At 41.8% G+C, this 24245-nt stretch overlaps 1 protein-coding gene across 5 annotated transcripts in view; it reads right to left on the bottom strand.

Moving 5' to 3' along the window:
• Positions 1 to 23283, bottom strand: part of GRHL2 (grainyhead like transcription factor 2) — a 138235-nt gene extending 114952 nt beyond the window's left edge. The window contains exons 1-2 of one of the 5 annotated variants that reach the window (XM_036876348.2): positions 23145 to 23271; positions 22942 to 23029 (exon numbers count right to left, since the gene is read on the bottom strand). In XM_036876348.2, coding sequence (XP_036732243.2) covers positions 22942 to 22961 — 20 coding nt within the window. In that variant the 5' untranslated portion in view covers positions 22962 to 23029; positions 23145 to 23271. Of the gene's footprint in view, positions 1 to 22884 lie in introns of all 5 variants that reach the window. The other 4 variants (XM_057497857.1, XM_057497856.1, XM_036876349.2 and 1 more) reach the window with 4 other exon arrangements.
• Positions 23284 to 24245: the final 962 nt, after the last annotated feature.

The following is a 24245-nucleotide window of genomic DNA, read 5'->3' on the forward strand; positions in this document are numbered from 1 at the left end:
CTATGAATACCTTTATGCTAATACATTTGAAAACTTAGACAAAATGGAAACACTTCTAAAAATATATAAGTAGTTAAAATTGATTCAACTACTTGGAAAGAGAAAAATGGTTAACTTTTACATTGGAGTAACCTGGCAGCTGCTACCTTAGCCAAGTGATGAAGGTAAACATCACTAGTACTGTCATGCACCCCCTGAGATGATGTGATTGGGACACATTCCCTTTGTGGTGTTCTTCCCAAAAACCTGTAACCCCAGGCTGATCATGAGAAAAACATCAGAGAAACCCAAATGAAGAGGCATTCTGCTAAATACTTGACTATTGATGACCATCATATCAACTTGTTAAAATAAATAAGTGTATGAGTAAATAAATAAGTAAATAAGGTTACTTACCAGAAAAAATAAATAAAAACAACTCATTATTGGAGGTGACACAGTGATTTGCCTTTATTTAGTAAATTTTCTTTAATATTACTTATGCAACTGAATATAAATAGAAAAAGGACCACCCAGATGATAGAGAAGTACTGGACTGAAGGAGTCAGCTTGGAGGGGCTAATAAGTTTGGGCATTTTCCTCTCTGTGGCATCCAGATTCTCAATCTCCTTTTCTCTGCTCCACACATAAAAGCTGCTCACAGCAACCTTTGTCCAGTTCCCCACTCCAAAGCATGAGGCTTCTACTGTGCACGTGTCTCTCTTCACCTATACGGAAAAGCTCCTTTTGATTCCTTTTAACAATAGATTTTTACTTTGTGAATCCTTCTAGCCTTGACTCAAAGTCCTACTTAAAATAGAAATGAAACTCAAAAAAGCACCTCAGATTTTATGCAAAAAATTCCAAAACTACTTAGAGCTACAGATCTATGTGTTTGTAAGGAGTGCCAATGGCCTGAAGTACAACTTGTTTTTGTGTTTGTGAATGGAATCATAGTGTGTATATGATGAAAGAAGTCCTCATGATTATCCACTCCGAACTTCTCATTTTACAAACAGGGAAACTGAGGTCCAGAGCGACCATATCATTTCCCTAGGACTACACAGGTGTCTTTGTTAACATCAAAATGATTAAAGAACAAGCTGCTGGCAGACACATACACTCCTGGCTAATGCGCGGTGCTTCGCAGACACATACACACGTCTCCATTTGGCGATCAAGCGAAAATTACACGGCTCTTCGGACAAAAGATTCTCTCTTCCACCCATACCCCTTCCTTTTATTTCTCCCTCAATTCTTGGAACAAATCTTTATTCAGTGCAACAGGCACTGATCTAGGTGCAGGGGACAGAGCATGACCCAGCAAAACAAAATCTCTGCTATTCACTCATTCATTCTTACAAGTAAGCTTATCACCAGAGCTTCCTCCAGAAGTGAACAAAAATCCAACCCCAGTGTTCATACTTCAAGGTCCTTTTTACATAATAGAGTCTGATCCTTAGATACATGAGGACCAGTATAAAGATGTAACATAAGATAACTCAAAAAATAAAGGAAAAAAAATGATTTAAGGCATATTATCATGAAATTTCAAAAAACCAAGGAAATGGAGAGGATTTTAAAGCCTTCCAGACAGAAAAAAGTCATATGCAAAGGATCAGTCTGTTTGGAATTAGAAACAAATGAAGCAATGCCTCTGATTTTCTGCAAAAAAGTTAGTTTCAACTCAGAATTCCCTATCTAACCAAACTATCAATCAACTATGATGGCAGAAAAAAGACATTTTTAAGATAAGCAAGGACCAGAAAATGTCACCTGAGACCCGCAGCCTGCGACACAGCAACAGCGGCGGGATTCCCACGCGCATGAGCCAACCTGAGCACGAAGGCTCCCGGACGCCAAGCACACCCACGCTGCGCGCCTGCGCTCCGTGGTCAGTTCCTGCAACCTGCCTGCCGCTGGCTGCCGCACCTCCGTACCGCCACTCACCACCCCGCTGGCGGTAGCCTTCCGCAGCTGCGGGCGCTTTGGGGGTCGCCTTGGCCTGGGCGCAGTCGCCAGCTGGCTTGTGCACGGCTTGGTGGAGGACTGGGACTGGGGTGGAGGCAGCGGTTTGACCTCCCTCAGCAATGGCCTGTCCTTGACCCACCACCCCATGCCTGAGAACACAGGAGGGATGGCCACCAACCACTCCCCCACCCCCAACCCAGGCCTGACCAGGCCCAGTGGCCCTGTCTGAGCAGCTCTGGTGATGGGCACCTGTCTCGCCTGAGAGTTTCTGCCCTGGGCAAGTTCATTCTGGATTCACTGAGACTGAAAAATGACAACGGAACGTTGGGGGCAAAAGCGTTTATACTCAGCTTTATTCTCATGGTGGCAGGGCAACCGTTAGAATCCTGTCCGCCTCAAAGCTAGTCTGCTTGCTCTCTAGGCCCTCCAGGCCTCTCCGCTGCCTCACACCCCCAGAGTACTGGGTGAGTTCTTTATACAGAGTCAATAATAGCTCACTGCCCACACGTGTGCAAGCATGCGTCTGTGAGCATTGCCCCTGCGCAGTGGCAAGCCCACCAGGGTCAGGAGAGGGTTCTGGCCATGGAAATTCCATTTTCTCTACAGCGCCCCCCTCTGCTGCAGTGGCAGCCCCCTCAACTTCCTGGACCGCTTCTCTCTTTGCCCACCTCTACTGAGGGTCCCAAGCCCTCAAGGGCACCACCTGGCCATGGTCTCAATTCAGAGGGCCCTAGTGGGAAGTGGAGCTTGGGGTGGGGAAAGGCCTGGAGGTATCTGAAGGGGAGCCAGCCTCAGGAAGCCCAAAAGGAGGAACTCCCAAATTTTAGGCACCCCAAGACCTCAACTTCAGCCCAGATAATCTGCACTGGCACCTCACCTGGCCACCATCCACCCCAAGTCCCCACCCCGGACCCAAGAGCAGCCCAGGATATGCTTTGCTTAGACAGCAGGGCTCCTGAGAGTGGCACCCTCCTGGGTGGCTGGCTTACCTCTGGGAGAACTGGAGAGCCAGGCTGCCTGGACCTTGCTGAAGTGTCACACTGAGAGGCCAGGCCAGGAACCCTGTGAAGCCCAGTCCAGGATTCAGTAACACAGACCTGGGGCCCTCTCTGCTGGACCATAGAGCTAATTGGCTTTGGCTCTTACATCTGAACTCTGACCTCTGGCTAACTTAGCTGGAGCACCAGAACTGAGTGTCCCAGACCTCTGACCATGACCCCTGATCTCTCATCCCTAGCCTGGGGCCTGGGTACCCCAAACTGAGGCAGGGAGCCTCCTAGCAGCCAAGCAGGCCCTAACAGCCAAACCCATGGGCTGGTCCCCTCCAGGCCAGGACTGACTTGGCCCCTGGGCCTGCACTGCTTACAAGGACAAGCCCCTTCACCTGGACCTGGAGCTGAAATGTGGGAAGGGTGGTTTCTCTTTCATTCTTTTTTTTTTTTATTGTGCTTCAGAGACACCAGAATCAACAACACTATTTTTTATTTTGGTGGATAAAAATAAAATCTTAATCTGTATGGCAGGAAGTCAACAGATAATACCTAAAATGTAGAGATCAAGAAATGTCAGTATTTATTATTGACACATATGGAGGTAAGTAAGAAGGGAAAGAGGTCAAAAAGTCCAACAGAGTTGCCTCTGGAGACCAGAATCCAGGGAGCAGAGTGGGTCTCAGGAAACTACTATTTTTCACAAACCTTTTTAGTATTATTTGACATTTTAAGTTAAATTTCTTTGATAAAAATAAAATATATAGTTTAAGATAATACTATATGAGTGATAGGAATCATGCCTGCAGTCCACAGGAAGCCTGTAATTGCCAGTTTTCAGCCACTAAACTGCCAAGTTTCTGGCAAGAGAAAGTAGGTGCATGGGTGCTGTAATTTCCTGAGGAGATCGAGATTCCTACCTGCCCCCTTTCCATAGGCAAGGAAGCATGACGACTAAATTCAGATGATAGAGTCAGACAGACCACAGGGGTTCCAGTCTCAGCTCTGCTGCCTGTGAGCTCTGAGACCCGAGGCAAATTATTTAGCCTATCTGTGCCCCCATTTTCCCATCAACCCTCAGAGGTGTGATATGAGAAATAATTGCATTAATATATGTAAAGTAATTAGACTAGTACCTATAGCACAATAAGCACTGTACCTACATTAGCTACTAACATTAACATTATTTTAATGTTCAATATTACTAAGCCATCTCTGGTAGACTAAAGTGGTCCCAACACCAGTCAGCTGGCAAGAGACAGCAGGAGTTTCTCCTAGGAGCCTCCCCTGAAGGAGACAGGACACTCAGGCTGGTGGCTTGGGTGCGATCCCCATGCTACCTGGGCATGCTACCTGCTTGATGCCTGAAATGTCTCCTGCCCCAGCCTCTTAACACTCTGCACGTGCTTCGGGGGGAAAAGGGGTTGTGTGTGAGAACACTTACTGCCTGTCATCAAAACCTGAAAATGCAGTGACCAACATAGGATACACCTTGGTTTTCAACAGTGACTCTATAGGATAGAAAAAGGAGAAAGGGCAGGCGAGATCCTTCAAGTCCCCAGGACCCGTTACACAGTATTATTCTCCTGACTGTGTTACAGCCAGAACTGAAACCTTGACCTAAGTAAGCTGCTATATTCATGAACTTAAGGAAGCGACAGGATCCTGGGAGAAGGAAGGGGCAGAAAGGTAGCCTGAGGGGAGGGGAAGGCAGGGGATGCTGAACTGTTTAATTTCAATGTTAAAAGAGATTTTAACATTTTTAAACAAAGCTCATGAAGCAGGAAGAGTAATTACACATACCCCAGCCACATACATAAGAGCGTGTGTGTGTGTGCACGCGTGTGCGTGTGTGTAGACAGACAGAAAAAGGGAAAGAGGAAAGGAGGGAGAAGGGTGAGAAGGGTGGGACAGGGAAGAGCAAGGAGTGGAGGCAGGGAAGGAGGAGAAGAGAGAAGAGGAAGGGTTGGTAACAAGGCGGAGGAGGACAAAAATGGAACTTAAAGGCTGAGACTCTGTTAAATGTGAGCCGCTCCCCACATCCTTCTGCTCAGCCATCTCTAGTAACAAGTCACTACCTCACAAAGCTGTTCATTCCCCTGAGGGGAAAGCTGTCATCGGTAGGAAGCTTCTGCTTTCTGGCAGTTGCTCAGGTGCACCCTGCACTCCCCCCAGCAGCTGCAGGCTAGCGACAGAGGCCCAGCTGCAGCTGCAGGCAGGCCTCCCACAGACTGCCCCCAGCCAGGGACTGCATTCAGCCCTGAGGCTCAGGCAGGTGCAGAACTCCTCTAGCACAGAGGACTCCCAAGGCTTTGGGAAGCTTCCTTAGACTACTGGGCAGGCAGGAGGCTTTCCTCCAATCTCCGCTCCTCTTCCACATTCAGAGTCAGAGTTTCCTCAGGGCCTGGGGCTCTCCCCACCCTGCCCAGCACCCTCTCTACACTCCCTCACAGGACCCTGGGATAAGGCATTCTCTTTATAAGGTCCTTGCTTGTTTCATCTCATCTTGGTGACTGCTTATTAGAGGATCTGAACTAATACATATATAAACTGAGCCCAAACCTTATGTATATTTTACCTATACTGACACAAAATCTCCTTTTCACCTATTGGTCCCAGTTCTATCTCCAGGAATTACTGCCTAAGGGTATTTTGCTGTGGCCCCAATTTTTCTAGTCAAGTATCCATAAAGGCAATCATGAACTGTGTGTGCATGTGTGAGGGTGGGGCTGGGGTGAAGGGGATCGTAAAATATGATAAACAAAAAAATAGTGCACAGGCATAACTGCTGATACAAAAGAGATCTGAAACTAATGATTTACTGGAAAAATATAAATGGCAAAACTTGGCCTCAAGTAGAAAGCCTGAATAGACAAAGGAAGCATAAAAGACATTGAAAGGTTAGTCAAGGACCTTCACCAAGCCCAGGCAACCTTCAAGGAAGAGTTCACTCCAACATTGTTTGAATTACTACAGAGTGTAGTAAGACATGGAAAGTTTCCCAACTCATTCTATATCAGCTAGTATAACATGGATATCAAAACACAACAAACATAGCATGCACCCACATAGACACACACCCCTCAGAAAACAAGAGACCAGGGTCAGTCACAATGACAACAGCAATAACAGCTAACATTTGTTCAGTGTTTACCATGTACCACATGGACTGTTCTAAAGGTTATATATCTCACCCCAGTGCAGGGAGGCAAGACCTCTTACCATTATCCCTGTTTTATAGAGGAGAAACTGAGGCACAGAGAGATTTAACTAACTTACCCAAGGTCACATTGCTAGTAAGCAGTGGGACTGGGATGAATATAGATATAAAATCCACAAAATATTGTTGATGAACTGAATCTGTTGATATGTTTTTACATCATGATCACACAAGGCTTATCCCAGGAATACAGGTCCAAAAAGAAATTAGGAAATTGATTAATGGATATCACTACATTAAGAAATAATAAAGAAAAAAAAACAATATGAAAACTATTCTTGATTGCCAGGAAACCTACAGCACCGTCATGTTTAAAGGCGAGACAATAAAATCACTTCCTCTACAGAATGTCCTTTGCCACCCTACTTTTCATCATTGTACTTGACATCTTGAGCAATGTAATAAAAGAGAAAGATTTAAGAAACCTAAATATTGGAAAGAAAGAGAAAAAAAACATCATTGTACTTGACATCTTGAGCAATGTAATAAAAGACAAAGATTTAAGAAACCTAAATATTGGAAAGAAAGAGAAAAAACACAATTACTTAATGGACAATTTGAGATTCAGTAAAAGAGAGAGAGGGGAAGGGGAGATGAATGGACAGATAGACAGTAGAATAGAGGAGGTTAGTTGGATGGTTGATATAAGATCATATAAAACCAAGAGCTTTTCAAAGACCAGACCATATTTAATGCTGAGACCCTAAGGACATTAGACAAGGGTATCCACTCTCACACCTTTTAGTATTAGCTAACATTGCTCACCCCCCATAGGGATAGGTTGATACCAAAGGTATAAAAATTAGAAGAAATGAATAAACACCATACACACACAATATTCCAGCATGACTGATACCTGAGAGAATCGGCTGAACAACTACTACAAACAAAAGGCAATAAAGTAAGGTGGCGGGACATAAAATAACATTTCAAATTCAATACCTTTTCTACATAAAAACAACCAGCTAAAACATATAGAAGAAAAGACCCCACTTAACTTAAAATAGTACCAAAAAGATAATATACCTTTTTTTTTTTAAAAGACCAACAACAAAATAGAAAAATGAACAAGAACATTAATGATCCACAGGGGGATAAATACAAATGGCTTTTAAAAATATAAGTTAAGAAAGTAAGACACCATTTTTCATGTAAGCAAAAATTTTAAAGACTGGTAAGATCTACTGATTGAGGGTATGCAGAAATGGGAAGATTTTAACATGATTGACTGGAGTATAAATTAAAGTAGCACTTCTGGAGAACAATCTAAGATTTCAATATGCATAGTCTTTGCTCCACAAGTTCTGCTTCTATGAACTATTAGTCACTCATATATTCATACTGTAACTCTTAATATTTTAAATATTCTCAAATACATACACATTCATATGTGATATAATGTCAGGAAATATCTCTAGATGGTTATCCAACAAACTGTCAAAATTCTGTTAAAACAGAATTATAAAAGGGGCATTTATTTTATTTCTCCCTAGATTTATAATTATTGTATGACTAAATATACATTTTTTTAGTGTTTGTGCACTTTAATCTAGTAAATTCCACTTATAGAAATCCATGCTAGGAAATTATCTAAAAATCTTGAAAAGTTTTATGTCTAAGGATTCTTATATGATTTTGTAACAGTGAAAACTATGATACAACCTACATGTAATAACCTAAATGTAAGTAAATGATAGTAAATCCATAGCACATAATCCTCTGCAGCCATTAAAATATTTAGAAAAAATTCAAAAAGTCATAGACAAATATTTACAGAACTAAGTTGGAAAAAAAAGAAAAAATAGGCAATATGCCCAATTACTTGAAGCTAGCCCTTCATTGGCATAGTGCTTTATAGTTTTCATAGGGGAAAGCCATTATTTATGGCTTGCAAATAGCAAACTTTCTAATCAAACAATTCTTACCTTTACAGCTTCAAGAACATTTGCAAAAATAGGAGAAAATGTAGCATAGATCACATGAAATCCTAGATCATCGGAGAATGATCTTAAAGTAATGAGTTTAACTTTCTACTGTAATTAAATATTTTTTCTCTTAATCAGTATCCAAACTAATTAAGATGAATTTTCCTTTTCATGGCCTTTCTGTTAGAGCAGTAGCGAGAAAAAAAAAATTGCATATCCAAAAGGTTAACTACAGAGGGAGATTGAAGAAAACAGTCTTGATAATTCACAGGCCAAATAATGAGTTCCTGATTAATGCAGCTCTAATGGCACCAACACTCTTAAATTTCTAATTGTACTAGACATTTTAATCGTGTATCTCAGTTTAGAAAAGTAGCAAATTACTTCCATAAATTGCCAGTCTCCATAGATGTTACCTCTAACTGTACAAGCAATATGCATATGACAGAGAACACAGATATTTTACAAAAAAACTCTAGAAGAGATTGTTCTTAATATAAAGTTTAACTATAGAGCTCTAGGGACATTTTTGAAAAGTGACTCCATTTGAAATAGTCCTACTATTTAAAAAACTCAAGTGTTTCTTAACCACTAATAGACAAAAAAAAAGAAAGAAAGAAAGAAAGTGAATGGATGAAAGCCTGACCAAACCTGGGAAACAGAAATAGTGGCAGATTTTTTCAAATCAAAATAAAACAGAAAATTGGAAGACTTGCACTATTTTGTCTTATTTTGGACCTGCCTACCTCCACTTTTCCCACAACTAATTACCTCAAGAATGGAAAGTAATGTGCATTTATTCCCCTAAATCATGTTTTTTTTTTAATTATATTGTTTAAAGTTCTCAGAACTTAAACTAGTAGTGTATCTCATCTTTGTGGTCTCAGCACCTGGCCTTGTGCCCAGCTCTGTGCCTGGCCTACAGGCAGTCAATCAACCAACCATAAAGTGGAATAGATGTGTGTGGTGACCACTCACTTGTTGTTGTTTGGACATATTCATCCTGAACTCAGTCATCAGTCCGCTTGGAGATACAGGTTCCTGATTCCTTGGCTAAGTTCCCTGAGTTTAGGGACTTTGATTAGGGAGATGGAGTACAGACCTGGGTCACTGCTTTCACTGGCAAAGGATGGGGGCTCCAAATTAGGGACAGCTCTCAGACCCAGTGTCTTTTATTGAGAGAAGAGACTGTGGCTGAACCTCCTGCTAATATACTGATGCTAAACTCTAAAAAAAACCCAACAAGAGTTTCTAAGATATCAAAATACTATATATGTTAAAAACAAACAAAACATAAAGCTTTCCTGAGATAGAAAATACACTTTGAGTAAATGCAAAGAAATGCAATTCAAAACAAGTTATCATGCTCACCCTATCAAATTGGCAAAGACTAATAAGAGGATAATATGCATTGTTGGGGAAGGAACATGGAATCCTTCTCCCTCAGATATACTGTTAGTAGGAGTGTTAATGAGAAGAAAATACTGGATAGCAATTTGGAAATATGAACCAAATGTTTTTAAAATGAGCATATCTTTCGATCAGGAATGTGTATTCACTGGAAAGTACTTCAAAGAATAACCAAGAAGTATGTGAAGATTTATCTGTCATCTTTCATACAGTGACTTTAATAGTAAAAAGCTGAAAATAATCTAAATGTACAACAACAGGGAACTGGTTAAATCAATTTGGACATTTCCATTCAATGTAAAACCATGGGAACATTAAAAATACGTATCGCCATAAAAAGCTATCAGTAATCAATATCCATTAAAAAGATAAGTTACTAAACAGTAAGTAAATTACTATCTCATCTCTGTATGCATAATGTATTTATATGTATATACATAGAAAACAGAGTAAAAATATAGATGTTAAAGTGTTAGCAGTGTTAACATCTATCTGTAAGTGGTAGTTTTGAGAGTAATTGTATTTTTTAATGGTTTTAAAATTAAGTATAAGTTAGTTACTTTTAAAGAGTCTTTTGAATAACCTTAGAAATAAGGCTAAAATAAAGGAAAGTTTTTAATAAATTAAGTCCATATAGGCAGATTTCAAATTTTCCACATTCGAAGGAAATATTAGTACTCGCATGCACAAGAGCAATATATTTGACATCAACAAAAGGAAAGCTCTGAACATTTTTAAAATCACAAAATTAAATGATAAGTAAGTAGTTGGGGGAATGATAGCCAGAATTCTGACAAAAGGGTTAATGCTATAAATGTGTAAAGAGCTCTCACAAATCAATAATAAAAACATCAGCATCCAATATTTAAAAAATGAGTGAAAAATAAGAGCATGTCACTACTAACCCATACGGTGCGTTTGTACAGATGTTGGAAGGTGCCCTTTTGTCTGGGCAGAGGCCAGAGAGAAGCATAGCTGGATCTCAGCCCTGGGTCTCCTCATCCTGGATGCAACACTACAATGAGCTGCATGTAATAGCCAGGGTGAGAGCAAGATACTCAATAGCAAATATATTCAAAAACAAATATAAGTGACTTATAAACATTTGAGAAAATGTTTAAGCTCATTAATCATCAAATTGCAAATTAAAATAAAAAACACTTATTTTACCTTTCAATTTGACAAAAAAATTCTATTTCTTATTTACTGGTGACACAACATGAGCAAGACACCCTGAAACACTGCTGGGAGAAAACATAAACTTTTACAATCTTTCTAGAAGTCATTTTCAAATTATGCTTCAAGAACCTAAAAAATATATGCCTTTTGTACTTGTCCTTCCAGAAGCCTATTCTAAAGTAATAATCAGAGATACAAAAATTTATATATAAAAATGATTTATAATAAAGAAAAAGCAAAACAACCAAAATATAAAAAATTGAAAATGGTTGATTTCATCTTTAAATGCCATGTAGAAGAATACTTAAGAGATCAGTAAAATGTTAATAATATAGCATTAAATAGGAAACATGAAACAGGATGAATGATGTAAAAAGAGGGATCATAATTTGTATGCTCTTTTATAACACATTCATATACATGCATATGTTAGAAACTGTAAGAAAATACATAATGTGTCAGGGTCATGAAATTACATAAGTGATTTTTCTTCTATACACCTTTCTCTAGTTTCCAGGTATTCTTCATGAGCATATATTATCTTCATAATCAGAAAAAATACCTCCCCCAAAATGCTGCTTTAAAAACAAACACGTACAAATGCAAAAGTGAATCATAAGTTAGTTACAATAAAAGTCAGCCTGAGATAGCACTGAAAGCAGTGAAGCAGGTCACTCAGAAATGATTCTAAACAGTGATTTATAAATAATCCATCAAAGACTCAGTACAATTAAAACCTCAGAATCATAAAACATTTTCAATTTCCTCCATATTCCAGGAATATTTGATACCACAATAACAACAAAATCTGGTTAGTCCAGGAAGCTCTGAATAGCATGTTCAGTTTTGTCCACCTGGCCAAGCATGGGAATGCTGCAGTAGAAAAACTTGCAACTTGGAATTAAATGTGTGTGGGGTTTCCACCACACAGGTATTCCATTATGTAGGAAGGATCCGGAAGACAGAAAAAGCATGAGTCTTACATGATGAAAGAGAGACACGACAGTCTCTACAACCTCTACCCCAGTTCATTTCACCCTCAGGATACTAGGAGTGATCAATGAATTTTCTCCCAAGATTTGTGGGCAAATTCAAAAAGCAAATTTGTAGTTATGTGTGGCTGAACGAAATACAAACCACACCTTTTAGGTTGTTTACTAAAATTGAAGACAGGATAAAAAGACAAACCATGGTCTTTCGCTTAACTTCCTTCTGAAAAGGATGAGTGCCTTTATTTAAACCTTGAACATCCAAAGATGACAGGGTTTTTAAAATGTATGATACAAAATTTGAGATCTGATGAATTTCTGAACAATTAGAAGAAAAATTGAATCCACAGCCAAAAAGTATACCTACTATGAGTTTCCGTTTCACAAACTCTGTTGATTCCTACAGCCAAACATTGCTTTGGTTTTGCTCACATTTATGAAGTTAATTTCCATTTTCTTAAACCTCCCTTTTTGTTTTCCTGACATAATTTTGGCGACTTCAGTGATTCTGGGAGGCCATTTTCTCCCTCCAGCTCACACTGTGTACTCTTTGTTTCCTGCTGTGGGTGCTCCTTGGATATGCTGATAAGCAAACAATTTTACATTTCGACAAAGCCTCCACTAGAGACGCCTGCAGGAAATCCAGTGACACGATCTTCCACAGCTTAACCAACTAACAGACCCCAGCGCGCATCTGGCATGATCTATGTACCAGCTTGTAGCAGCAGGTAGATGAGTCACACGCTTGGCCCTCCAGGGAGAAAGCAAGTCAACATTATGGGAAAAAAAAATTGTTTTTAAAAAAAAAACAAAACACTCCACCTTGCCTAAACTACTTTTGTTTTTAAAGGAAGTCATATTCGGGCTCTCCCTATTCCTCCAAAAGATTAAATACACCTGGACCCACCACCGAGTCTCTCCCAAGAACACTCAGGCGGGGCCTGCGATGGTATGGAATGCTGTGGCACCTACAGAGAGTCTTCTCCAGGGAAGCTATGCAGGCATATGCAGCCTACTGAGTGAAAGAAATGGAGATTCTCTCCTTAATCATTCCCCAACTTCAAATGATATGAACGTTGGAAACTCTACAGCTATTCGTGCAGTTTTGAGAAATAGTTGGATCTGATAACTGGGCCAATCCAAATATACAGGGTTGTTGAGACACAAAACCAACAAATCAACAGGTGAGTGAAGCACAGTAGAGAAGGCACCCAGCATTTGAGCTGTGAAATCCAGGGTGGCATGCCTGCAGCAGGGGAGAGGCAGGGACTTCGGCCACCATCAGCTAAATTCTACCTGCAACAAGCAAGCAGGCAGGTTTTTCTGTTTCATTTAGGGTACATGTGTGCTATTTTTAAACGTCTCCATGGCAGAGTGACTATTTTAGAATATAACCTTTAAATTTTTCTCCTTAATTACAAAGGCAGTAGAAGCTCACTTCAGCAAATTAGAGGAAACAGAGTGGCAGACACAGAGACAAAAGTACCCGTGGTTTCTCCACACAGAGCACAAACCACTGTTAACCTATGGGGGGTGGGGGGGTATTACTATTTATTCTTTATTTTCTAGGCCTATGAACATTCTGACACAATACATCATGCACATTTCTCCTGCCATTAAATATTTTTCAGAATATGATTTATACTGCTTGCATAATATCCAACCACCTCACTAAACTGTGATCTATTAAACCGATTCTCTGTAGCTGGCCACTTAGGGTTTTTCTGATTTTTCACTTTCAAAAGTAATGCTACAATTACTGGTCTTGATTATTTCCTTCAGATAAATCCCTGAAACTGGAATTTCAACAGGGCCTACAGTCCATTTTGTCCCGATACCAGTACTGACTTCAGAGGCCTTTAAATCCTGTAACACAATAGGATCCCAGTGAAGCAGGTTTTATTGCCAGCCTAAGGGAACAGCCACTGTGTGCCCTGATGTGAGATGATATATTACCTTATAATTGAAGTGAAACTGCAAATGTAATGCTGTCTTCATCCGTATATTATTCAATACCTTTTCTGAACACTTAACGAAACTACTGGCCTGGCAATACTGTCTGACAACGGGTGACCCTGAATTAAGTTCTGTTAAGAGGAGGAGGAGTAGGGAAGAGGAGGGCAAGGGAGAGAAGAAGCAGAAAGAAGGAAGGAGGAGGCGAGGGAGGAGAACAAGCTGCCGTTGCCGAAGGCTTTCAGCATACTGAATTTCATTCCATGTTCCATCCGTTCTGATATTGCCTCACTCTCACTCCATGAGCCTGCCTAGAGCAAACCACTTCCTGGGCTCTTACTGGGAAGAGAGTTTTCAGAGGGCCTGCCAGCCCTTTTTAGCTAATCTTCCTGTACCCTTTATCTACCAGCCCAGTGAGGCTGTGTGGGGGTCCGTTAGGCAAACCATTGATTTTACCGCCTAGCTGCCCCTCTGAATTCCATGTGGCCCTCTGAAGTCCTCCTGCCTGCTAGAAGTCTGTTTTTCTGACGTCTTAGTCAGACCCCCTTTTATTTGGGGAAAGAGGTGAGGGGAACATGGGAGCAGAAGCAGATCCCACAATGTCAGGTACTCTCTCTTGCTAATTCCTCACTCTTTCTCTGAGCTGCCAGGGCCCAGACCCCTCTGGAGGGAGAAAATGGGACTCACAGAATGTCGGAGCAGGTGATTATCCTCAGAGATCATTTAGTTCAATTGCATCTTACAGGTGAAAAATAATGAAGAAGAATCCCCCAATGTTATGTTAATTATCTTATTGGCAATATAGGAAAGAGGCAAAACCTTTGTTCCTTGCTTCTCTGAAAAGTTAGATCCAAGAAGTACAGAAAGGAGTTATTTTATGGAGCTTACTGAACTGAGAACTAAAAACAATGATTTGGGGTGAGTGTGGGAAGAAATGCCCATTCTTCTCACAGTAATGCCATCAGAATCTTAAACAGGTATTTCATATACTCATGTTCATAGTTTAAGAAATAAATAGGCAATGTCTCCCCTGTTCCCAATCTCTCCCGCAACCCCCAGAAAAGCATATTTTTTCCAGTGCAATCAAAACTTCATATTTTCAGTTCATAACCCAACATGCAACACAGAAGAATGGAGACAGTTTTCTCCTCAAACCAAACTTTTAGCTCCAAGTCCTATGCTTTGGTTACTCACATGCCCTATATGATCCCTATGGCTTGTCTCAGCTCTAGGATTCTAGGCTTCAAGTTAAAATTAGTATCAATTTCCCAGGATGACAAATAGCCACATGTCACCCCACCCTAGATGCCAGCTCTGCAGTCCATGCATGGTGACCCTCCTTCCACTGAGGAAATGCTGGCAACTAACAGTGGCTTAAGCACAGTTTCTTCCTGCTCTTTCTCTTCCTCTCCTTTCTCCATTTCGCCCTTCAATGCAACCTTTCCCCCTTTTCTAAAACCCCAATCCAAATTCAAGGGACTTAAAAAACAAGTCTCTGGCCCTGCGGTTTAGTTAAACTTGTACATTGAGCATTCAGATGAAAGGCTGGCGCCAAAATAAAGAGAAGCAACAAGCAATCTTGCTTTCTTTTTCTGGAGGGTGTCTACATTTACACTGTAAAGGAAGCATTTCCTTGGAAGTGAATGTGAAATCAGGTCACTTTAAAAGTGTTCCCCACAAAGTTCATTGCCATGCTCATTACAAAGTAAAATAAGGCTCTTCATCCACTACAGGCAGTGATTGCTTACCACTGAATACCCATTCAAATGCATGAACAATCTCCACAGCCCCAATTTATTGTCAAAATGTACACTGAAATTCCCTGAAATACACCAGTTTTTCTAGCACTCTCCAGAGAACACTAAAAATGTGTACTTGGTTGGTATTGTATATGGCAGTTCAAAATGTGCTGTTTTTAGAAATATTTAATCCTGCTGTTCACCAAAACACATCAAGCTAAAACACTTCCTAATCCTTTTTCCCAAAAAAAAGGGGATGGTGAGGGCTGTAGATCCCCAGAGATACTTTTTTTTTTTAACTATTTCATTAACCCATTAGAGTCCAGGCCTTTTTATAATTTACCATTAAAAGACTTAGAGCATAAATGTAATTTCCAGTAATGGATGGAAGGACAGATAGAGAGAGAGATCTGAACCAAGGAGCCAGACTTCTCTAAAGGATGGCCACACTCAGGGCAAGTGGAGGGTTGGGTGAATCTGAATTTGGGGGACCTAAACTTGAAGACCTGTGAAGCTGTCTGAGGGACTCTCAGGCACATGTTTTTGTTACTAAGCAACCCACTAGTCTTCCTGGGCCCAAGCAAAAATTCCTATGCAACCTGTTACTGCTCGCTAAGGAATTTTTCTTGGGCAAGTTTGCCAAACCAATCGCTACCCAATTTCAGCTGAGTCCAGTTTTTATAATTGAACAGGAAGGAAATGTTTGAATACCTTTTGAAAATGAAGAGTGTCTGCACCCCATTGTGAATGCTAGGGATCATAGGTGAGGACTCAACTAATTTAGGATAAGGCTTTCCTTATACTAAGAGGAACCTAAACATTTTTGGAGGTTATACTTGGCTAACTTGAACTGGATAAGGCAACAGCATCATTTGCTGCCATTTTCTAAACTCTTGGCTCCGATACCAAGGATGGGCTGCTGACGCTGGAAATGCTAAGAGAATGCAGCAAAGTTCACTGACTAAAATCAGATTCATACTCACCTCTATACACAGAGGCTGCATGTGTCGATTCCCATCAAGTAGTATGGGAGGGGAAAAAAATCAAGAAAGTGCCATCAGGAGATTGACCAAGGAAGGAAGGAAGGCAGGAAAAAATATTGGTTCAGACTAGGGAGGAAGTAGAGAGAAGGAAAATACTATTTAACCAAATTGTTCATTTTTAAACAAGAAATGTATATACCTAGTTATATCAAAGTCACAAAGAGGAACTGGAGCATTTGGTTGAATTATCTGAGACTTTTTAAAAAACAGATTTAATAACCTAACATCAATGTAATAATCTCATTTAAATTTCTATAGATTTCAAGCAAATACCTCTTGAGTTATAGGGCATTATTGCTGTTGTTTAAATGTTTCTACATATGTTTGACATTCCTGGCTACTTGTCTAAATTCTCCTTTTCACTTTGCACAGTCTAGTAGAAATTTCTAGTTGTAAATCTTTGTCAACTGCTACAGTACCTACTTTTAATCTTCCTTAAATCAAATGGCACTGGGCCCATTTGGGTGGCCTGATCCCAGCAGTCAGTTTAAAATAGGACCTAATTACAGGCTAACAGAAGGTCTAGTACCATCTTATGAGCATAATATTTAAAGCTACCATTAGCCCTAGAAATGAAACTACAACCATTATCACATTAAATCATTTCACCAGGGACCAACATCAGATCAGAACTCTATTTTGTGCTACAAAATAGGATCTGAATTCAATGAAATGACTGTCCTCAGAAAAATGAACACTACTTTTGAGTTCTAATGTGAAACTGTAGAAGGATATGGCTGACCTTCTAACTCTGACCCAGTTCTCGAGTGAGTGGGATTCAGCCTAAAATTTGAGCTTGACCCTTAGCTACAGACCTCATCCCACATGGGTGTCATCACTCCAAATTAGGTCTTCAGCAGCTCTGGAATATATGACCTGTCAAAAAGACCCCATTCTGAACCCTCCTACACTGCTGGTGGGAATGTAAATTAGTTCAACCATTGTGGAAAACAGTATGGAGGTTCCTCAAATAACTCAAAATAGAAATACCATTTGACCCAGGAATTCCACTCCTAGGGATTTACCCTAAGAATGCAGCAGCCCAGTTTGAAAACATATGCACCCTATGTTTATCGCAGCACTATTCACAATAGCCAAGAAATGGAAGCAACCTAAGTGTCCATCAGTAGATGAATGGATAAAGAAGATGTGGTACATATACACAATGGAAATATTCAGCCATAAGAAGAAAATAAATCCTACCATTTGCAACAACATGGATGGAGCTAGAGGGTATTATGCTCAGTGAAATAAGCCAGGTGGAGAAAGACAAGGAAAGACAAGTATCAAATGATTTCACTCATCTGTGGAGTATAAGAACAAAGAAAAAAACCGAAGGAGCAAAACAGCAAAAGATTCACAGAACCCAAGAATGGACTAACAGTTACCAAAGGGAAGGGGACTGGGGAGGGTGGGTGGGACGGGAGGGATAAGGGGGGGAGAAAAAAAGAAAAGGGGCATTATGATTAGCATGTATAATGTGGGGGGGCTGTACAACACAGAGAAGACAAGTAGTGATTCTACAACATCTTACTACGCTGATGGACAATGACTGTAATGGGGTATGCGGGGGGAACTTGATGATGGGGGGAGTCTAGTAAACATAGTGTTCCTCATGTAATTATGGATTAATGATACCAAAAAAAAAAAAATGACCCCATTCTTCCAGAAGGGGCAGTTCAGCAAAATAGTGAAAGCAAACAACATTGAAAGAAGGCTGAAGAATTCTTAAACCCAGGTTAAAATGATATCAGGAGCTACTCATTCAGAAGTAGCACAACAAATGCAAAATAAAGCCCATAGATTTCATTTTACTTAATATGCTGTATATACATCTGAGATGTTGCATATAAACTGAATTTAAATTTAAACTCACTTAAAGCATTATTTCACTAACTAACCCAATTATAAAATGGACCTGTTTAAATGCAAATGCCCTGGCCCCTCTGATTCCACAGCTCTGGGTGGGGTCCAGGAATCTGTAGTTTTACCAAGTGCCTCAGGTGATATTTTTCTCATCATATGAGTTCAGGAAGTAGTGATTTAAAGAATTTCTATGGTGATTTCTACTATTAGGCACTGTACAGTAGTTACAGCAATAAATCAAGTAGGTTAACTTTGCCTGTATTTTAGGTCATTTCACTAGATACAAAACTAACCTAAGCATACTGCTTACAGTGTGTCACTTCCAAATGCAGTTGCTAAGTCTGTTTCCCGAAAGGTACATAGTCTGCAGAAATTGAATGAGGGCAAGGGGAAGGCAGGAAAGGCAAACTTTATTTTGCAGGAGACTGTTAAAGGGTTGAGATAGTTGCTGAGGAGAGGTTACATTAAGAGTTTTAGGGAGATGGGGTGTCAGAGCAAACACCATCTGTACTTGGTCCCTCCTCTTCAGTTCTAATTCCAAGAGTCTTCTAGGGTGTGTGCATTTATTCATCTCTAAATTAAGGAGCAAGCAGGATTTAATCCACTGTAGGAAAAAGGACACTAGACCCTAACCATTAAACTAATGATACTTGAGAAAGAGACAAGACTGATGTTATAAGCTAATTCTTTATTTACTTTTGACTGCTAGGACCACTTATAAGCACAATTTTGTTTGGTTTTGAGTATACAATGTCTAGGCTATTAAGTAGAGAATTGATTATGTTAGTTTACTTAATGGGACCATTATCTCTCCACCTCTTTGATTCACCCACATGGGGCTCCTTATTGATCCTATAACATGCTAAGCACTTTCCCACCTCGGGTCTTTGCACTTGCTCTTCTGTCTGCCTGTACTCTTACCCCAGGTATTTTCAGTGCTTGATCCCTCACTTCCTTCAGGTCTTTGCTCAAAGGTCATCTCATCAGAGAGGCGATCCCTAACCACCTTATATAAAATAGCTTCACAATATTCTCAATCCCTTTAGCCTGCTTTGCTTTCCTTCATGGCGTTTTTCACTATCTAATTTATTATGTGTTGACTGATTTACTGCCTGTTCCCCTACTAGCATGTAAGCACCACAAGGGCAGGGTCTTTGTTCTGTTCACTAGTAAATCTCAAGACCAGGATCAATGCCTGCTATATAGTGGCACTCAAGACATATTTGTTGAATACATAAATGGATATTTTTGGTGGTTTGAGAAAGATATGATTAATTCTTAGTATTTGTGATCTTAAAATATACTTTATATAGCCAAAGGAAAAAAAACTTATGCATTTATAAAACTAAAGAATAGAAAGTATAGTTAAAGTGTTTCATCCCATTACTTGAAAGGTTATCCACATAAGGTACCTATAACTGGGCATTTTCTGTTTCCTTTCTAGAATAATGGCCAGATACCTTAAAATAAAACACACAGAATGACTAAAAGTAATTTTCCTAGACAAAAGTAAAAGTGAGGTGAGTAGGGAGAAGGGAGAAGGGAGATTGATATACCATGACCCAAAAATATATACTATTGTATTTTCTTTTTAACTTTTAAACACTTACCAGGTATTTTCTTAATTAAAATTATGTCCATTCATGTCTCATCTTCCATTAAAGCCCTTTGAGGGCATGGTTCATTTTACACATCTTTTTATTCTGTATAATGCCTATCTGCATATGTTATAAATGGTAACCAGAAAACATTTATGTAATGAAAATACCTGTATCAAATAAAATTACATACATATATATTACCCATATATTCTCTCCAAATACATTTTATATATCTTGGCAGTAAAATAAGAGTTTCTAAATCTATCATTGCCTTGCTCGGATACATGTGCCTGTTGACAAAGATCATAAGTCTTCACGGACATAGAAAGGGGGAACAGGGAATCCTTAAATACGTACAAAGACAAACTGTCCTAAAAATACTTCATTTTAATTAGCTATAGTATCAACATTGAAGAACATAAAAAGCAGGATGTTTCAATCTGAAAAGTCCACACTGTAAAAAAGATGTTACTTCAGTCCAGACTCGCTAACTGGAATTATTTTCATATGCTATCCAAAAGATTACCTACACTCTGATGGGTTTATGGGAAAATATCGTGTGTCTATTCTTTTAGGTTACTTATAGAAAAATACAGGCAGATTTGCCATTAAGCTGATAAAGCTCAAGCTTCAGGACCCCTTGCTTTTTCTGTCTAGCAGGAAGCTCCAGGAACCGGCCCACTTACTCTTTCTTAGCGCCCACACACCCACCCCACCTAACATACACATTGAATAAACTTCAGGCCTATAAAACCTGGACTCACGGCTGCTGGTCTTTCATTAGAATATTAACATTAAGAAAACTTGGTTTAAATTCCCAAAAATGATCCAAATATAATTGTTAACTTAAAGCATTTATCTTTAGTCCAGGCAGAGAGAGGCAAGTGGAGTCCGACAGTCTTTGGCGGGTATTGTTAGCATCACTCTTCCCAGGATAGGAAAGGGTCTGAAAAACCAGGACTAGGTAAAAGCTACTTTCATTAACTGTAAGCATACCTAATCCCGGATAGTCGTCACCTGTAACAATTAGGCCTGCATGGTGGTGAAACCAGATTGCTAGTGCTCAAAATGTATTTTCAACACTAAATAAATTGTCTGTTGGTGTTAAGTATTAACAGGTTTTTTTAAAAAACTAGTTTTTTATTCTGAATCCATTTCAGTCATGATTCACAAAATTAACCCTTAAAACCAAATGTTAATTCTGTGATTTAATTAAGGAATTACATTTTATCTGACATTCACTAGATTTGCAACCATTTTTGACATTAAGATCAAAACCAAAAAACTCTGCCCTCAGCTCAGCTTTTGGCTACTTAGGAAACCTAAGTATTTCAGACCTAAGAATAGTGATTTTTTCTTAAAGGTTACAGAAAGAATTAGGGTGGAAGTGGGGTACCCTCAAACGAGGATACACCTTCCTATGCCTGCCCCCACTCTTAGTTTCTCCCTGCGTTTGTAACACTGGTCCTTTCCCTCGGGTGTGTAACAAGGAGTTAAGTTTTCGTTAGCGGGTAAAGTGGTACTAATATCTGGTAGGTTTTTGTTTTGTTTTGTTTTGCTTTAATAATGACAGCTTGTGTTGTTAGATACGCCTACTCTACCGCCTACCCTATCCAGAGGCTTTACCTAGAGGGTGGTCCTTTCCCTCCACCCCTGGACAGGTCCGCAGGGCATTTCCGCTGACCCCCTCAGGGTCCCTCACCTAGGGACTGGTCTGGGGCCCCTTCTCCAGGAGAGGCGCTCGGCGGCCCGCGGCCTCCAGGAGCCCGGCCCTTGCCGGGGCGGAGGCACCCTCAGGAAGGTCCTTGAGGTGGCCCCACAGGGTGAAGATAGCAGGGAAAGCAAAAAGGTGGCCCCTACGCACTTCCAATAGGACGCAGCCAGTTCCCAGCCCGGGACGCGCACGAGAGAAGGGGGAAGGGAGTGTGGCCGCCGAATCCCAGGAAAGGCCGCGGGACCCACCTCCGGCTCCCTCCCGCTCCCGCCCTCGGCCCCACCCTCCCCCCAGCCAGCACAAAGCTGTCGGCGGGGCGGGGGCCAGGCCTGCGGGGAGGCCGCCTGGACGCGCCGGACCCGGGCGGCGATCCGCGGTCCCGGCAGGGCAGGCCGCCGATCCCCGGAGGGTCTAGAGATCCCTTCGAGGCACGGGAAGCCGGCCCCGCCGCCCCGGCCCTCCGCTTTCCCGAGAGCCCCCCGCGCAGTGCCGCTAGCCACGCCCGAGGTGGCGGCCTCCCCGCGGAGCGCCGGGCCCGCCGGGCCGCCAGGAGCCGCGGGGGGTGTAGACGCCTCTCGGACGTGGTGAATCGCACAGTTGCCGGCGCCCTCTGCGCCCTGCCGAGGCGCACAAGCGGGCCTCAAATCAGTTGGCCTCATTTCCGAAAGGCCCTTTCCTCCCGCACCTGCACAGGTGGCCAAACAATGCGCGGCGGACGCGAAGGAGGGAGTCGGGGCGCGGAGGCCCGGGGACGGCGCCGGGCGAACCCCGCGACCCCCGCGGCCCTGGCGCCTCACCCCCGTGGAGGCGCACACGCGGGCCGCACACACGCACACTCTCCTGCCCAAGTGTGGGAAGATGGCCGTTTCTGCTTCAGCATAAAGGCTCTTTGTTGCGCTCACACAAAAGCAGCAGAGACCCGCTTTTCTAGCAGGCCCTTTGGACATAGAGAAGGAACTCAGAATTTCCAAATGGTCCTAGAAGCCTGAAGCGGTGCGAGCAACTAAAAGAGAGGGGGAATAACAGGCCTCCCGCCCCATCTACCAAAACCAATGTCAATATCCAAGTATTCGTCCTGGGAGACGGGAGCTGAGATCACCCTTAAGGGAGGAAGGAAAGAGGAAAACCTACTTTGACTATCAAGGCCCAAAGGGGGATTAAACATTCACATTCTTGTAGGGTTTCTCCCTTTAACCAGGGTAGAAACATAATCTGGAAAAGTCTGGATACCACCAAAAAGAAAAAGAAAAAGGGAAAGAAAAAAAAATACCAACAATAGCAACTTAAAAAAAAAAACATAACAAACCAGTTGCCATCAGCCCAAAGTGGTAGTAGCAGCAGCCGGCGCGTGTGATCCACTTACTTGTCCGACTCTTGTGACATGTTTGATCCAATGAACTCGCTCCCCTTTTCCTGGAGCCTCAGCCTCTGGTGAAACTGGACTTTCAAGTCTGTGCAGGTGAAGGTGTGTGAGAGCGCCCGAGATGGCAGAACAAGAGCTACAGGTAATTCTGCTTTTCCGTCCCCCCTCACCACTCTCGCTCGCTCGCCCGCTCGCGCCCTCACCTAGCCGGAAAGGTGGGATAAGGGGGGGCCCTCACATGGGGCCCGAGCTCGGAGGCGGCCGGGCGGCGCGGAGTCCTCCTGGATCGTGGCAATGGGCAGCCACAGAGCAAAAGTGGCGGACTTGGGCGGCCACAGGTAACTTTCTCGCAAGGAGCTGAATTCTTTCACTAAAGGGTACAAGCCCGAGGGACGAGCTGCGCCGTGATTGGCTGCGGGGCTCCCTCAGGTGAGCTGCCATTGGCAGAGGTGCGCTCAGGTAAGGCCCTTCTCCAAGTGCAGGTAACTCACTCCGAAGTTGACCTCAGTGGAGCGGCTGCACGCTGGCAGCTCTGTCGGTGCCGTGGGAGCTGAGGGGCAGTGCTTCGAGCGGACTTCACGCTACGTTTTACTTCTTGCCAGAGGTCGGCGGGGGCTGGAGGAGCTTGGGAGAGAAGAAACAGGGAGAAGAGCAACACCTGCAGCCACTGGGGATTGTGGGTCGAACGGAAGGGCTAAGGAGAGCTGAGCTCAAGTATTCCAAGGCATCCGGAATCAAATGCACAGCACAACCTCAAGGCTTTTAATACTCCACATTAACAGGACTATTTAAAACAGTTCAGAAGGGTACAGGGCTGAACTTTGCTTTGTGCTCAGGGAGGGGGCAAACACAAAGATCGCCAGGTTTTTTGTGTAATTGCATTTTTAATATTCTTATCCACAACAAACACTTTTCATGTCCCTATGTGCAAAAGATACCAGGTAACTTGCAGGTTTTCATATACAATGAGCATCCTTTCATGAACTGGACAGATGGGGAATGGAGTGGTTTTAATGGGGTGAGGAAATTTGGTTGCACAGACACTAAGATGGCCCAGGCACACCTCTTCTATCTCAACTCTGCAGCCTGGGATTCCAGGGTTGCATACAACCACTGAATCCCTTCTGTAAACCTGTTTTCATCTGACAGTTTCCAGGCAGGCATCAACATTTACATTGTAATTCAATTGAAGCGGTGACTACAAAGGTGCTTTATTCTCCAGCTTAATATGGTTGCTACAGAAACAATTCAAGATACAACTGACTTTTTTGTGGTTCTGTTTCTCCTGGTTGGGGACAACAGGA

Source organism: Manis pentadactyla, chromosome 3 (genome assembly GCF_030020395.1).
Source record: "Manis pentadactyla isolate mManPen7 chromosome 3, mManPen7.hap1, whole genome shotgun sequence".
NCBI classification, from domain to species: Eukaryota; Metazoa; Chordata; class Mammalia; order Pholidota; family Manidae; genus Manis; species Manis pentadactyla.